This window comes from Melopsittacus undulatus, chromosome 13 (genome assembly GCF_012275295.1).
Source record: "Melopsittacus undulatus isolate bMelUnd1 chromosome 13, bMelUnd1.mat.Z, whole genome shotgun sequence".
NCBI classification, from domain to species: Eukaryota; Metazoa; Chordata; class Aves; order Psittaciformes; family Psittaculidae; genus Melopsittacus; species Melopsittacus undulatus.
This window is the reverse complement of record NC_047539.1, coordinates 9,967,933-9,982,263: the sequence shown is the minus strand read 5'-3', so window position 1 is coordinate 9,982,263 and position 14,331 is coordinate 9,967,933. Positions and strand designations below refer to the sequence as shown.

At 42.7% G+C, this 14,331-nt stretch overlaps 1 protein-coding gene across 4 annotated transcripts in view; it reads left to right on the top strand.

The window, feature by feature from the left end:
- VMP1 (vacuole membrane protein 1) overlaps window positions 1–14,240 on the top strand; it is a 66,283-nt gene extending 52,043 nt beyond the window's left edge. For all 4 annotated transcript variants that reach the window (XM_034068765.1, XM_034068764.1, XM_005141704.4 and 1 more), the window contains 3 exons: window positions 764–825; window positions 12,023–12,125; window positions 13,436–14,240. In XM_034068765.1, the coding sequence (XP_033924656.1) occupies window positions 764–825; window positions 12,023–12,125; window positions 13,436–13,579 (309 nt within the window). In that variant the 3' untranslated portion in view covers window positions 13,580–14,240. The remainder of the gene's footprint in view (window positions 1–763; window positions 826–12,022; window positions 12,126–13,435) is intronic.
- Window positions 14,241–14,331: the final 91 nt, after the last annotated feature.

Sequence of the window (14,331 nt, the reverse complement as noted above, 5' to 3'; positions counted from 1 at the left end):
TGTGGGAACCGTTTGTGTGTGCATACTCATCTGCACGCAGTCTTGCTCACTCTTTGCAAAAGAACAAGCTGTCAAGTATGACAGAAATGGAATTTGCAGAGGTTATTTTAACAAAATTTGAGCTTAGAAGGGAGTGATAAAATCACAGACATGCTGATTTTATGCAAAATAAACTGCATCACAGAAGTTTTATTGGAACTGCTCTGTTCCAAATAGGCTGATGCATTAGAGATTGACATTCTAAGGGGTTTGGACAGACAGGTACCTTGTGGCTCTTAATTTGGTCTTCACTAAGTAGTTTTAGGTTTTGTCTCTGTCTGAAGCACACAAACCAGGGGACTAAAAGATCTGTTACTTTTCCCTTCTGTGATCTTTAAGTACATGTGTTTGTGTAAGGGGATGTGAATTTTTCTGCACAGTGATGACTGTTTTTCCATTAAAACATTGTTGACGGAGTAAAGTGACCTTGAGCTTCTGGGAATTGAAGTTTGGGGAGGATGCGAATGGTTAGTAACACAGGCTTACACAAACACTGCAAGAAATGAAGTCTAGGAGGGAATAGAATAATAAAGAGCCTTTTTTCTCTGCTGCCTCTGTTTGAAGAGAGTATTGAAAAAGAAAGATCTTGAAAAGGGAAGGGAAAACTGTGTGTGAGTGCTGGAGGAGCTGTCTGGCTGGAAAGGAACCTGAATTGTCATACCCCATTGTCTCTGCTTCCCTTTTGATCAGATGTTTCTCTTAACTGATGTTTTCCTTCCTACAGAAACTTTTCGTTATTATAACATTCAGCAAACATATAGTGGAGCAGATGGTGTCCCTAATCGGGTGAGTAATTCTTTAACACTCATTAAGTGGAAAAATACTGGGGATATGCTGAAAATTGTGCTTTGCTTCCAAGTGCAAGCTTTGGCCAACACATTATTTTAGGTCTTCCTTGCAACTTCATTCCTCACCTCAAAGGCTTTAAGTACTTCAAGAAACATAATAGCACCGAAGGTCAGATGGCCTGAGTATACAACACCAACAGTTAACTTTCACCCCAAAATGTGGTACCACTTTTCCACTTATAGATTGCCAGACTTGTAGCTGCAAACAGGCTGATTTTTAAGGACTTTCTTCAATGCTGTAGTGTGATCCTGTGACAAAAATTGAAGGAACTGTTGTGTTTTATGCAGTGTCTCAAGGTGACAGCAAACATTTTCCATAGTTTAAACTACCCGATACATTTAAAATATTGCATCTCTCATAAAATGCCAGGATGAGAAATTTGCTGTGTAAAGCTTTATCTCCGTTCTCCTGGGGGGTTTGGTAGGAGAAATGACAGTTTTCATGGGTGAACGGTTCAGATTCTGAGAAAGTTTGGGGTTTTTTTGTTGGTTTTGGTTTTTTTTGGTGGGTTTGTTTTTGCTTTGGACTGAGATCTTCAGTTATTGATTCCTGGTTTATATTTTAAGTTAAAATCTCAGTTTAAAACAAGAAAGCTAAGCAAAAGCAGTAGTGTTGGGGGGGAGACAATTAAAACAGCATACTTCCATGTTGGCTCAGTGGGTTCAAATGGAGATTGGACACGAATGATGAAATGTTGGATTTTTGCTTCATACCTCTCTGTTTGGTCATTCAATTCATTGTGATTTTAAAATCCATTGTTGGTGTTAACATTTCCTGCCTGGTAATCCAGCAAATGGCATTGCAACAGCACCTCTCTAAACATGTAGAAGTTCCATAAACTGCTTGAATGCAAACAAAGTATGCAGCTTAATTTAAATATAGGCAACTAGATCAGATCACATGGATTTCAACAAAAATTCATGCTTAGTTGTTTAAAGGAAAAATTGTCTTCTTGGGGTGGGGGGAAGGTACTGCCTGTTTTCAGCACACTGATCAGCTTAAAGTCAGGGATGCAAGTTTAAAGGTTTAAATGTGAATCTCTAACATATAAAAGGCTTTGTTGTTGTGGGTTGGGGTATTTCTTAGTTTTCTGTGGTTTTGTTTTTAACTAGGTGCATCTTATTGATCCATAAGATAAATTTTAAGGTGTTTTCTGTTTTTCCAAGGTCTTTTACTTGTTTTATGGTGTGAATTGATGGACACTTTGCTCCACAAACTGTAAGAACTGTTTTCAGGTAAAATCCAAAAAGCCACACTCCTCAAGAGCAGTTTCAGAGGAGGAATGTCTGGAAATGATTCCTTTTAAAATATGTAAACTTGAAGTAGTAATGCTAGACAAAGAAAAAGGAATGTCGCACAGAACATTCTAGGGCCTTTCAGGAATGAAACAAATCCTGACATTATTACTTCCTGATCTTCTGATTGCGTGTCTGGTGCCTACCAAACTTCAGAATTAATTTGTTGCTTTGAACATTATGTAAAGGAAATAAGAGAGAAAAATGTGGTTACTTTGAACCATCATTAGTCAGTTACCAATCACAGTAGATGCTTTACTGCTGACTTTTGATCTGTTATAGGTCAGGTATGTTTCCAAAGGTTTAGTCTCCTGCAAATCTTTGAGCCAAAACTAGCAGATTTTTCCAGCTTCATCCGTCTTGGAGATAATTTTGCATTGAATTACATCGAATGCGTTCACAAGACCTCTGCTGGATTCAGGTTTTATTGGATGGTTGATGTCAGAGTTAAAAAATGCTCTCGGGAGACAGCAAGATTTTTGGAATGTCCCGGTATCCTTGACTTTTGTCAAGCTGTCTGCTAGCATTACCTCATCAGCTTCATTTAGAGTGGAGTATAAAACATGTTCAACAATAGCCTGCATTAAATCCCTTATTATTAAATTAAAATACAGTTTCATTTAATGGCCGGTGACTTTATTTTAGTCAAATTCTACCCGACACAATGAGTTAAGATCTCTTTTGTCTGGGATGTTGCTCTTTCGCCAGGAATGTCTAAGCACAATACGTTAAAATAATGGGCGTATTAATATACAGAATAACTAAAATCCAGACAGAAGATTCAGTTATGAGATAAAGGCTGAAAATATTTGATTTTAAAAGCCAGAGAGAATGTCTCTAACTCCATGAGTCTTGGTCAAAAAGCAGAAATGATTCACCTGTGGACCTTGCCCATAGGCCAGATGTTGTTTACTTCTGTTAGTGGATGCTGCTGGCACTGCACACCCAGCCTGCTGTAACAAGGCTTTTTAAATATAATTTAGGGTAATTTGATTGCACAATTTTGTCTAGGTCTCCATTACAAAAGAATCTTAAAATACTCCTCATATTAATTAAGAAAAGAAAGGAAAATGTGGCAGGAAATTAAGAAGCTGTTTGCAGAAATGTTTGTAAAACATTGCTGGTAGCCAGTGTTTGAAAGAAAAGATGAGAAGGTTTGTGACTGGAGGTGCAGCAAACCTTGCAGGAAGGGACAAGGAGACATGTATGGGTTTAGGAAACTGAGCACAAGTCTTGAAATCAAAGCTGAAGAGCATTACAAATATACTGGTAGCTCACATGTGGCTGATGATGATCAACCTATTCTGACAGTTGATAGTGTACAGTGGTATTGTTGCTGTCTAGAATGCTAGTAGAGGATAACGTTTCCCCTCAGGTTTTGTTACATTCATAAGCTTTGGTGAAGAAAGATGGTGTGTCAGTTTTGCTTTGTATTCCGTCACGTGCACAAGAGTTCAGTTTATTGATCATCCCTGTAAAATGCTGGGGTTAGGCCAAACCTAGGCCATTTAAAATGTTTTCTTATCCTGTGTGTTGTGGGGATTATTTTGGCTCTTGAGTCTTTCCATTTATTGGGTTTTTACCTGCAGCTGCAGGATTGTTTTTTGAAGTCACACTAAGGATGTTGCTTTTAATCACAGTCATATTTTCTTGGAAGTGGCAGTTGCAAACATGGATTAAGAATTCCCAGGAAAAACAGTTCTCAAAGCACACACCATCCTCAGAAATGCCTGCCATCAATTCTGGTGGAATGTCCGGAAAGAAAACAATCTCACTTTGATTTTCCTAGCTCAGCATGCTTGTAATGCCTGTTTGTATTTTGTGACAGTGAGTTAATAACCTCAGAACTTCAACAGACCTCTAAACGTGCTTTATATGGCATTGGGCAACATGTGGCCTTCGTCTCAGAAGCATCTGAACCTCAGTGGCAAGTGGTAGGGCTGCATCCCTTGGACCAGTCCTGCCCTTCAGGCATTCATTCCCTCTGCATCTTAAGTTCAACTCCTGTAGGCTGCAGAACGTCTCAATTGCAGGCTGTGAGAGTCACTCAGAGGGAGGCTGAACACTGAGAAGTGCTCATGTGATACACCAGGTATGCGATCTCCTTAACAGAAGCAGTGAATGTCTGCCTGTAGCAAATATGCCTGGCTGATTTCAAGAGCAGCAGAAACGAATGTATTCAGTTAGTGAGCTGAGTCAGTAAACTGATTTGAAGCTTAAATAGAACCAAGTGAAACACATGTAACAAAACCTTTGCACATTTCCACAGGTTTCAGCAGTGAAGCTGTTAGTGCTGTGATCCGTGGGTGAGATGTGTCATAACACTGTGAAGTGTCACTCAGCAGCCTCCCCCAGAATATCACTGCTTCTGAAGGGCTTCTTAACCTCCTGGCTTTTGTGGAGTAAATGTTCATGCTACTGGCTATGCAGGCCGGGTTGAATGATTGCACATCTTAAAGGAAAACCAGCTTTTTGGTAACAGGGACTTGAATCACTGCCTTGACAAACCAGTTTGCTGCTATTTATTGTGCCGTAATTCTGTGCTTCACAACTTAATCTCAGTTGACTCTTGTAAGGAGCATGATGTTTCGTTCACAGAAAAAAAGTACAAATGAAATGATGGTGACTGAGGTAACTGAGAGTTTGCTTAACAATCGGGTATGTTTTTCAAGGCTAATTTACAATGTAGGCTTAGATTACTTCTTTAGAATACAAGTCAGGAATCTGCAAGGATAGAAAGGGCACAGGGAATCAGTTGGCCTGGAGTGGGATGAGCCCTTTTTTGGGTTTGGACTGTACATGAGGCTTGGGGAGTGGGGCTTTCAGCAGGGGTTGACTGCATCGCATGGCCATTGCCCATCTTCATTGCCTCATGTCACTCTGCTCTGGGCATACCCCCTGCAAAGGAGCCAGGCCCCCCCTGCCCCTCGCTCCTTCTGACTGGGTGGCCCTTTGTTTGCATGTGTGCCAGTCCATATCCTGTTAACTGGCCTCTTGAGTAAAGGAGATTTTGAAAAGCAGGTTCTGATCAGTATTGAAAATAAAACCTGTGTAGTAGAATTCAACCAGGAGTAACCTGAAGTGTTGAGAACATGGGTAACTGAGCAGAGAGAGCTGCTTCTGGAAGGTTATCCTGATGCACCTGACATTTCTCGGTGCAGTAAATCAATAGCTTTCTTCCCACAAGTATATCAGAAACCTGTGGGACTGTGCCCTCATAATAGCACCCTCTACACAATAGATTAGGTCTGCACAAAAAAGGCTTCAGTGCCCTGAAAGGAACGCAGATGTGGATGAAATCCGAGTAGCTTTAGTGTTGAAAACCTTCCAGTGGATCACAACAGAATTATAAAGGTTTATTTGCACAAGGCCTGTAGGTTTTAACTCTGAACAAGCAAAAATAAATTGGGTTCAAAAATACATCTTTAGAACACAAACAGAAGTTTCCATACAAAGAGCCATATTGAGCAGAGCTGAACCAGCAGTTCAGAGATGTTGCAATTCCTATTTTTGAAAGCCTTGATTTTAACATAACAGAATGTCCCAGAGAAAAAAAAAACCAACAGTTTTGCAGACAGCTTGGTTAACGTGGGTATTGGAGCATAGCTCAAGGTAAAAGTGACGTCAAACATGTAACAATTTTAGCTTAGTAATCTTCAAATGAGATACTTTCTTCGTCTCGTAAAGCCACGCAGCCTTGTAACCCTCAAAACTGCTTCTGTTGATCCTGACCATGACCCAGATTTATTTTCTGCAGTTTTAGAACGCAGATAACATCTCAATGTCACCAAATGTTCTGAGGCCCAAGTGTGGGTGATGAATAGAAGCTGGAGGCTGTGGTTACTCCCTGGGAGACTGGGGAGCCCAGGTTTTGCTGTGGCTGCTCTCCCTGAGCCAGGGTCCAGGTTTGCTGTAGCATCAGTGTGGGGCTGAGTCAGGGAGCCGGAGGTCCACTGAGTCACTGCCGGGTCCTGGTATTGGTGGAGCCTCAGGGAAATGGATGGTTTAAATACTGTGAGAATCTTTATCAGCACAGGAAATGACAGCTCATTAAAATACTAACGGTTGAGCCTGTTTAGATCACTGTCTGGAAAAAGATTAACCATTGAGGGTTCAGATAACTCGCAGGAAGCAAGGTGCTGTCTGCAGCCTGAGCACAGGGGCAAATGAATGAGCTTTGCTGATCGTCCAGCAGCATAAAACTATTCCTGGCAGAATCTGGTTTGCAGTGGGTTCTAAACTCCCCAAGTTCCCAGGGCGATGCCGTGCTGGAGCAAAGCTGCCAGTTCCTTCTGAGGGAGGGATGGCCAAAATAACCAAATACGGTGCCTCTGACCAAATGCCTTCACGTTGCTTTTGAGCTGTGGGATGCGTTTTCCTTATGTTCTTAGAGGGGAATGGAGGGATGTGAATCTAACACAGAGAAGCTCTGTGGGAGGAATGGGTGTTGGGTGTGATGATTTAATGATCTTTTGCGCAATTGTTCAGAAGGTGAAAGCCTTTGCTCTGGCCCTCTGGCCTAGCTGTCAAGAGCTGGGCTTGCTTTAAAGACATTATTAAAAGAGGGTTGGAGATGCTGGAAGCTCCATCTCAGCACGCTCCCTCCTTCCTTTGTCACATTCTTCACTGCCACTTAACTCCCTGTTTTGTAGAAGGAGATAATCCCTGGCCTTCGGCCACGCTTGCTCTGGGGCAGCAGGACCCTGAGATGCTGAATGTGTCTGTGGGGACAAAACCAAACACACAATGCTGTTTTCCTCCTGGTTTGCCTCTCTGTTGATGCTGTGTCAGTGTGGATTGTAGCGCTGGCATTTCCTAAAAGGATGTTTTTCTGTAGCCCAAATAGCTGAATCTGAGCAAAATACGTACAATGCTGTTTGTCCCCAGACCCAGGGAGGGTCCGGATGAGGACAGAGCCAGGCAGTCAGGCAGCACCAGTCCCAGTGTTAACAGTTAAACCGTTGGGGTTCTTCCCAGATTAACAGCTGCGGCTATTCCAGAGATCATCCATAAAATGGGGCTCTGACTCAATATTGCATCACCTTTCCAAGCAGGGCTTCGGGTGCGCTTCAGCCTGGCAGCTTGTTTGCACCATCTCTTCGATGCCTGCGCTTCTCATTTCCCTTCACATTATTATCTCCATGATAAAACAACCTCCATGGTTTTAAACCTGCTGTGCTTAAAGTTTCTTGATCGATGGGAGTGATTCCAGTGGTACCACTGAGCACGTATACAGCTCAGAACTGGATGCTGCTGAACTTGGTATTTACATTTTTATTTTCCATCAGAATAAGTGGACTTTAAGAACTGCTTAGATTACTCAGCTGCTTAATCATCACTGGCTCCAAGAGGCCTTTTCCAAATGAGAAACTTCAGTTAGCAGTAAATCCCATCATATTTATGTTCCTAAGAGGTGAGTCTGCAAAGGCAGCTTCAGTGCTCCTTGGAAATACTTGCTACATCTAACATTTCCCTCTGGGAAAGCAGGCAAGGGCACAAGTGTGTGTTTGGAAGATGGGAACTTTATATCCTAAATCGTGGGCTAGTAGATTTTTATAGTGCAGTATTGCTGCAGTGATGCTAAGCTGCTGCATTTGATAGCGATCTGTACTGCAGCATTTAGCACAGCCTGTCATTAATTACCTGAGCGCTCACAATTGGAAACACACAGGTTATGAAGTTTCAATAGCTCAGGAGGAACCTCTGCTCCTAAAGATCTGGTAAGATTAAAACTGTGCCTTTCAAAAGGGCAACAGCAGGACAGGATCGTGTTAAAGAAGCAGTTTTAACATTAGCAAAAACGCTGTGGAATGTGTTGAGTAACTTCCCACTGCTTGTTGCACTGACACAGGGAAATACTTGCTTCTTTTGTTCCCTCGCTGTTTGGGGCATCACCCCCAGGTGTGTGAGGAAACTCCTGCCTGTAGTTCCAAGGATTCTGTTAAAAACCAGGTTTCCCAAAGTCTCTCCTGCCATTTCAGGGCTGGAGTCTTCATTGGAGGCTCAGGCATTCCTTGAAAAGCAACTGAATCACTTACGGTGTGTTTTAACCAACACAGCTTTGCTGTAACCGGAATGGAAGCTTTAGAAGTCAACCTCACACAGTCTGTACATAGAGGGTGTCATTCTTAAACGGATCCTGGAGCAACTTGGCTGGGTCCCTGTGTGTGGTGCTTCAGAGAGATGTGAAATTTGGGGTTATTGGATGCGAGGGGAAAAAAGCAATATCATTTTTTGTTTGAATAGAAATCATGGCTTGAAATCAGAAACAATCAGCAGCATCTGTTTAATTACAGATACCAGGTAACTCTGAAGCAGGCTTCAGCAGTGGCTTATTCAGTGAAGCTGAATTCTTAATGGGTGTTTATGTTGCAGTATTAGAGCACAAGTAATGTTTTTTACTGCAGTGTGATGATTTGGCTGAATGAGGCTGGACCAAAAGCCAGGGCAGTTTCTTGGAAGCCTGTTTTCAGTTTCAGTCCCTTGTGAAGCATTCGTTTTCAGCAGAGGATCAGAAGGAATTCAACCAAAATCTGGTGGGTTAATGGTTGCTGTTTCAGAAATTGCCTCTGAATCAGTATTTCTTCAGAGTTCCCCCCCCCAGGAAACAATCCCAAGTAATTCTGTCTGAATCTCCTGGTAAAACTGCAGCAAGTCTCTTTGCTTTTCAAATGAATTGTGCTGCAAGGACACAAGAACAGCACTGCTCCTTCTAGGAGTGTGTCCTTGTTGCTGATGAAGTGCAAAATTCATCAATAGCAATGATAGCCACCAGCACCACTGACTTCGGGGCTTCTTTTGACAATCAACTTCTAGTGAATGACCTCTTATTTTATGCTTTCCCCTTTTAAAGCTCAAGTCCTTAAGCAGCTTGCCCAGATCTGTAAGAAGGGGCAGCAGGTTGTGTGTTTGGGGCTTTTCTTGTGTGTTTTGTTTTGACAGATAGAGCCCCCAGAGTGTGGATGAGCAAAGTTCTGTTGTGCACTAAGGGCCTTTTATTTTCTTATCCTTTCATATTCTTTATTTGAAAGACAATAGGCTTGATTCTCAAAGGAGAATGCAAGGAATTGGTTTGAGATCCTTCGACAAACAGGGTTATCTTCCCACATCTTCCCTTCTGAAGTCGGATGTGTAAAGAGGCTTGTGGTTTGCATCTTGACTCCTGAAACTGGCTTTTGAAGGTCTGTCTTTAAGTCCTTGCAAAGCAGCACAGAATTATGATGCAAATCTGTCCCTTCTGCCTATGTGCTTGTATCTGCCTTGAGTGTAACCCCTGAAGTTGTGCACAGAAGTCTTCCCCCTCCTCCTTTGGTAAGAACGGGGTTATTGAGTTGAACTTCACTAGGTCTGCAGGGGAAAAAAAACTGCCTGGTTTGCAATGAAATAAAATGAAAACTGATTTTTAAGACTTAGATCTCAGTCTAACATTAGACCTGAGACTGTGATTTGAAGATGTAAGATTATGTCTGCACTTTGGATATGAGGTGGCACATACCTTAGCTGGTCGATTAAATTATTGACTCTCGTCAAAAGAGTACAAGTGACCAACACTGTCCCACTGAGATGGGATTCAGGAATTGCATTCCTCGTGCTGTGGAGTCCTTATTTCCCAGGTGTTGGTCTGCTCCATTTGACTCCTTATTTACCTTTATGCCCCTGTTTTTTTCAGTATTAAAGTCTCTGGGGCTGTGCAGGATACTGCAGTTTGAGAAGCCACGGTCCTTGCAGTCAGGGTTTTGCAGGTCTCCAAAGCAGCTTGATTCAAATGCCTGTTGTGTGCTTGATACTCAGTTATGTTCACAAAAGGGGAAAAGAAAAAACATGAATATTTTGGGGGAAAAAAACTGTGAAATTGGGTATTGGTGCCCAGGATCTCCTCAGCCGTCAGGGCTTGCGTTTCATGGCTTTGTTCAGCTGCTAAATGGGAACTGGGCACTGATGTGCTTCGGCTTTCAGAAATCCTTTGAGCAACCAAGCATTCTGTTAATCATTCGTCTCTCATCATTTAAATAGTCCTCATTTCCTAACCATGCAGAAGGCTAAAAGTAAACTGTTACCTTTCAGTCGCTTCTCCATCCAAGTGTCATCTGGAAAAGACAAGAAGCCTCAGAGTGTAACCCTTAAAACTGTGACTGTGGCTGATGAGCGAGTCACTGGGAGAGGTTTTACCCGGAACACTCAGCTTCACAAGGGATGGTGCTGACAAACTGGCATCCTTTGTCAAAGTTGATGTACTCTTGTGTAAAGCAGAGGGACTCGATGGGTTTTAGTCTCTGCTCAGGTTTTGGTTGGGTTTTTTCCCCTGGGTTTTCACCAGTGCAGGCACAGAATTTCCTCACCCATTTGCAGCATCGTGATGGTCACTGATGAGGGAAGCAGTCGTAAAGGTTCTCCTTGTAAATATGTTCACAGAAATTCTTTGCCTCTGGCTAGTGAAGGAAATAGAGGTAGTGGAGGAGAGGGAGCTGTGGTGTTGCTTCAGTCTGCACAGTTTCTTACATTCTGAGCTGTGGGGTTTTAACTGGGCTTTAGCCTGGAAAAGGGAAGATTGTGTCAGGAGACTGAGGAAAATCATTGTAGTGGCTGAGCCCTCCTGCAGTCCCTGGCAGAGGAGATGAGTGTGTAAAACTGTGTGCACCTGGGTTTGAAGTGTTTTCCTCAATCCTCCCTGAAGCAATTGTGTAGAGATTCAAAACTGAAGGGTTGAAATGCAGAAATTAATAGAGTCGTTTGCTTTTGTTTGAATGTAGAGGACTGTATTGATTTCTGTATAACTGAACTGTCAATGTTAACAGTTCTCACCACACCAGCTCAGCTCCTGGTGCTGCTTGTGCTGCTTTCTTCTGCTTGGGGCTTTGTAAAGTGTCCTGATAATTATTAAGGCTCCTTTGGACTTGCTAAGGAGCCCTGTGTAGGTTCCAGGGAGGGCACAGAGGTTGGTGCTGGTGGAGCCTGGGCAGGCTCTGGTGTTTGCAGGGTGGAGGTTGGAGGCTGCTGCAAGGCTGTCCGGTGGGAGCACCTTCCCACAGCAGAGGCAGGAGAGGTCTCCTGGTTCCAAACCCATATCTGTGATCTTTCTAATGTTAATGTAAGGACAAGGTGTTCAGTAACGTATCGTAGCTTTTGTGCAAGTCATCTGCCATAAACCATGGCATGATTCAGTACAGGGTTCATAGTTCCTTCTTTGTTCCTTTGTTAATCACTGACTTGTGGGAGGTGCCTGCAGAATTTGCTAATGCATTCTTTTGGGGTAAGGATGACGCACAGATTGTCCTAATAAGGACTTAGTCGGAGAAAGGGGCCGTCTCCTCGGAGAAGATAGGGGCAAGTCATAGGGCGAGCAGTTTCTTTTTTAACTGGGGGATGACACAAGCACAAGTCATTTCCTTATTAATCGGTTCAAACCAGTTCTTACAGGAACTGCTGGTGATAAATGTGGGACTTCTCAGAAGTCATTCATTTGATTCTCAGCACCGCAGCAGTGCACAGCCTCAGCTGGCCTCTCCCTGGCTATAAGGAAATGCTCTCGCTCGCAGCAACCGCCAGTGCCTTGTCACTGCTTTGCTCTGAAAGCTTTTTCTTTTTAAGCACTTTGAGGACCAGGGGAAATGCTTCCCTTTCAGATGCATCAGAAAGATGCAGCGCGCTTCACTGCGCGGTTATCTCTGTCCTCCCATAGCAATGCCCCTCTGAGCTCTGGCTCGGACTGAACTTTGTTCTGGTTGGGTCAAAGTGGTAAGTTTAAGACAAAGAAAGAAAGAAAAGCAATGGTTTTGGTTTTCTGTTTTTGTTTTTTTCTCCCTGTTTTGTCCTGTTCTCTGGGATGGACTCTGCATCAGTGCTATTCCAAGTGTAGGTCCTTCTCTTCAGAAGCCATTTCAAGAATATTTGGAAGCTCAGAGGATAAAACTTCACCACAGATCTGACACTGGCGTGCCACAGGTAAGAACCTCCCTGCCTCCCTCCCCATGGAATGTGTTCCCTTCTCTGACTGGCTTTTGACTTGTCAGGTTTACTGATGGAACTCTTGATCCTTGTTTCCAAAGCCCAGGGAATAGCTAACATCTCATTTTAGAAGCGACCTGGGAATTAAAGCTATTGCTGTAGTTGTGTGCAACTGGACTTAAAGCTCTTGGAGGCAAAAAGAAAACAGTCAAGCAAGACCAGGCGCATTTCTGCCTTGTCTCAGCTGCCTGTTTGGAAAGATGAGTTTAAGCAGAAGAAAGTTGCAACCAACTTCGGCCTCGGTACTGCAGAAGCCAGTGGGATCTGTGGCTTAATGGCCAATAAGAGAAACCAAATCCTCACACCTTTAGTGTCTGAAAGGGGAAGAAAATCGGCTGTTTAGAGCCAGGACAAAGGGGCAAGAAGTGCCCTTTCATATGGGGGGGAAGGAGGGGGGAAGTATGGGGGAAAAAATCCAAACAAAAAAAATTAACCCAAACCACCAAATTAATAAAAAACATTAAAAAGTTACATTGGAAAACATTCCTGGAATTTCTCATGGGATCAGAGCTCCTCTGACTTGAAATTCCTCAGGATACTGAGGCAGTTTGAGATAACATCCATTAATTCACATTTCACATCTCGTCCTTGTAGTTCTCATAAATGTTTCTTTGCCCATTTCTTACCACAGAAGAGGTTAAATTAGGGAGGGTCAGGCTGGAATAACTGAATATGCAGATTCCTTTTAGGCACGTTGAAGGGATTTGTATGTAGTGCATTGCTGCCCTCCTTTGACAAAACCCAATACAAAAGCAGCCATAGAAAACACTGGAAGTGGGACTGCTGGGTCATGATGGTAACTTCCAGGGACACCTGAAGAAGCAGGCTCTGGAAGAGAACACAGTATATGCAGTTTAGGATAAGCCCCACTATTAACCAATGACCTGATTGTTTTCTTTGCAATGGCCATGACAGGGAATGACAGTCAGGAGTTGCTAATTCTGAGCAAAGACAAAACAATACTAGGAATAATAAATCACTTCATGAGGACACTAGTAATGATCAAGGGTTTGTCATCTGCCCTGCAGTGTCTTTGGCAAGCCCGCCTGCATTGTCTTGCAGGGGACTAAAGTCAGCTTTATAGAGGGACCTGCAGGAATCCTGTCAGCTTGCACTTGGGTCCTGGGTTTAATTTGATAAATGACATTGTTTGGGGTCAGGGTTTTCCCTTTGCCCAGAAAATGGAGACTTCTCCATTGAGCTTTTCCACTAATCTTTCTTTTCCTCCTTCTGTTTTGTGTCTTTAGGGGGAAAACTGGCTATCCTGGATGTTTGAAAAACTAGTGATTGTCATGGTTTGTTATTTTATCTTATCTATAATCAACTCCATGGCCCAAAGCTATGCCAAGCGACTGCAACAGGAGATGTACTCTGAAGAAAAAACCAAATGAGCTTGGGAAAAAAAACCCGGAATGGGTCTTAGCAGACATGAAAAGTGACACATCTTTCCCTATGTTTAAAAGTCAGCGTTACTCAAAATAGGGGAAAACTTTTTAACATCCATTTTCAACTATAACGAGTTTTTATTTCATTTTGAAAGCAGTTTGGATATTAGAGCAAACGTTTCATTGGCAAACTTATAAATGTTAAGGTAAGATACAAACGCTTTATGAGTCTGAGCTGTATTACACGGGGTGGACAATGTGATGTTAAATGGTGTTTAACACTAATGTCCATCCGGATTATTTCCAAACCTGATGATTTAATCCCCTCCATTCCCTGATTTAACTTCAGGTTGACCTAAGGGTAACTTTTGATTTTGAAGGGTGGCTGGTTTGCTTTTTCCGTAACTTTCAAGACCATCCAAATGTATATAGATGACTACAGGTTGGATACAAACCGTTGCATGTCCCTCGTGGTAAGGCTGTTTCAGCTGAGCCCTCCCGTGTCCCGCTGCATTGCACGTGCTCTCGGTTGGAAAAAGCCACCCTCTTACCTTCATGATGTTAGCGGAGATGATTGATGTCAAAATGCTGAAGCTGACATTTTTTATTCTGTATATTTAGAATGAAGTTAAGATAAAACTTTATAAAGTCATCTTGGAGCATTCCAGAATTTCTTGTGTCAGTCTTTTGAAGCTGTTTCTTTCCCTCTCCACTTCTGTATGCTCGGTTTCTTTATTGAGCCTTAATCCCATGCACTG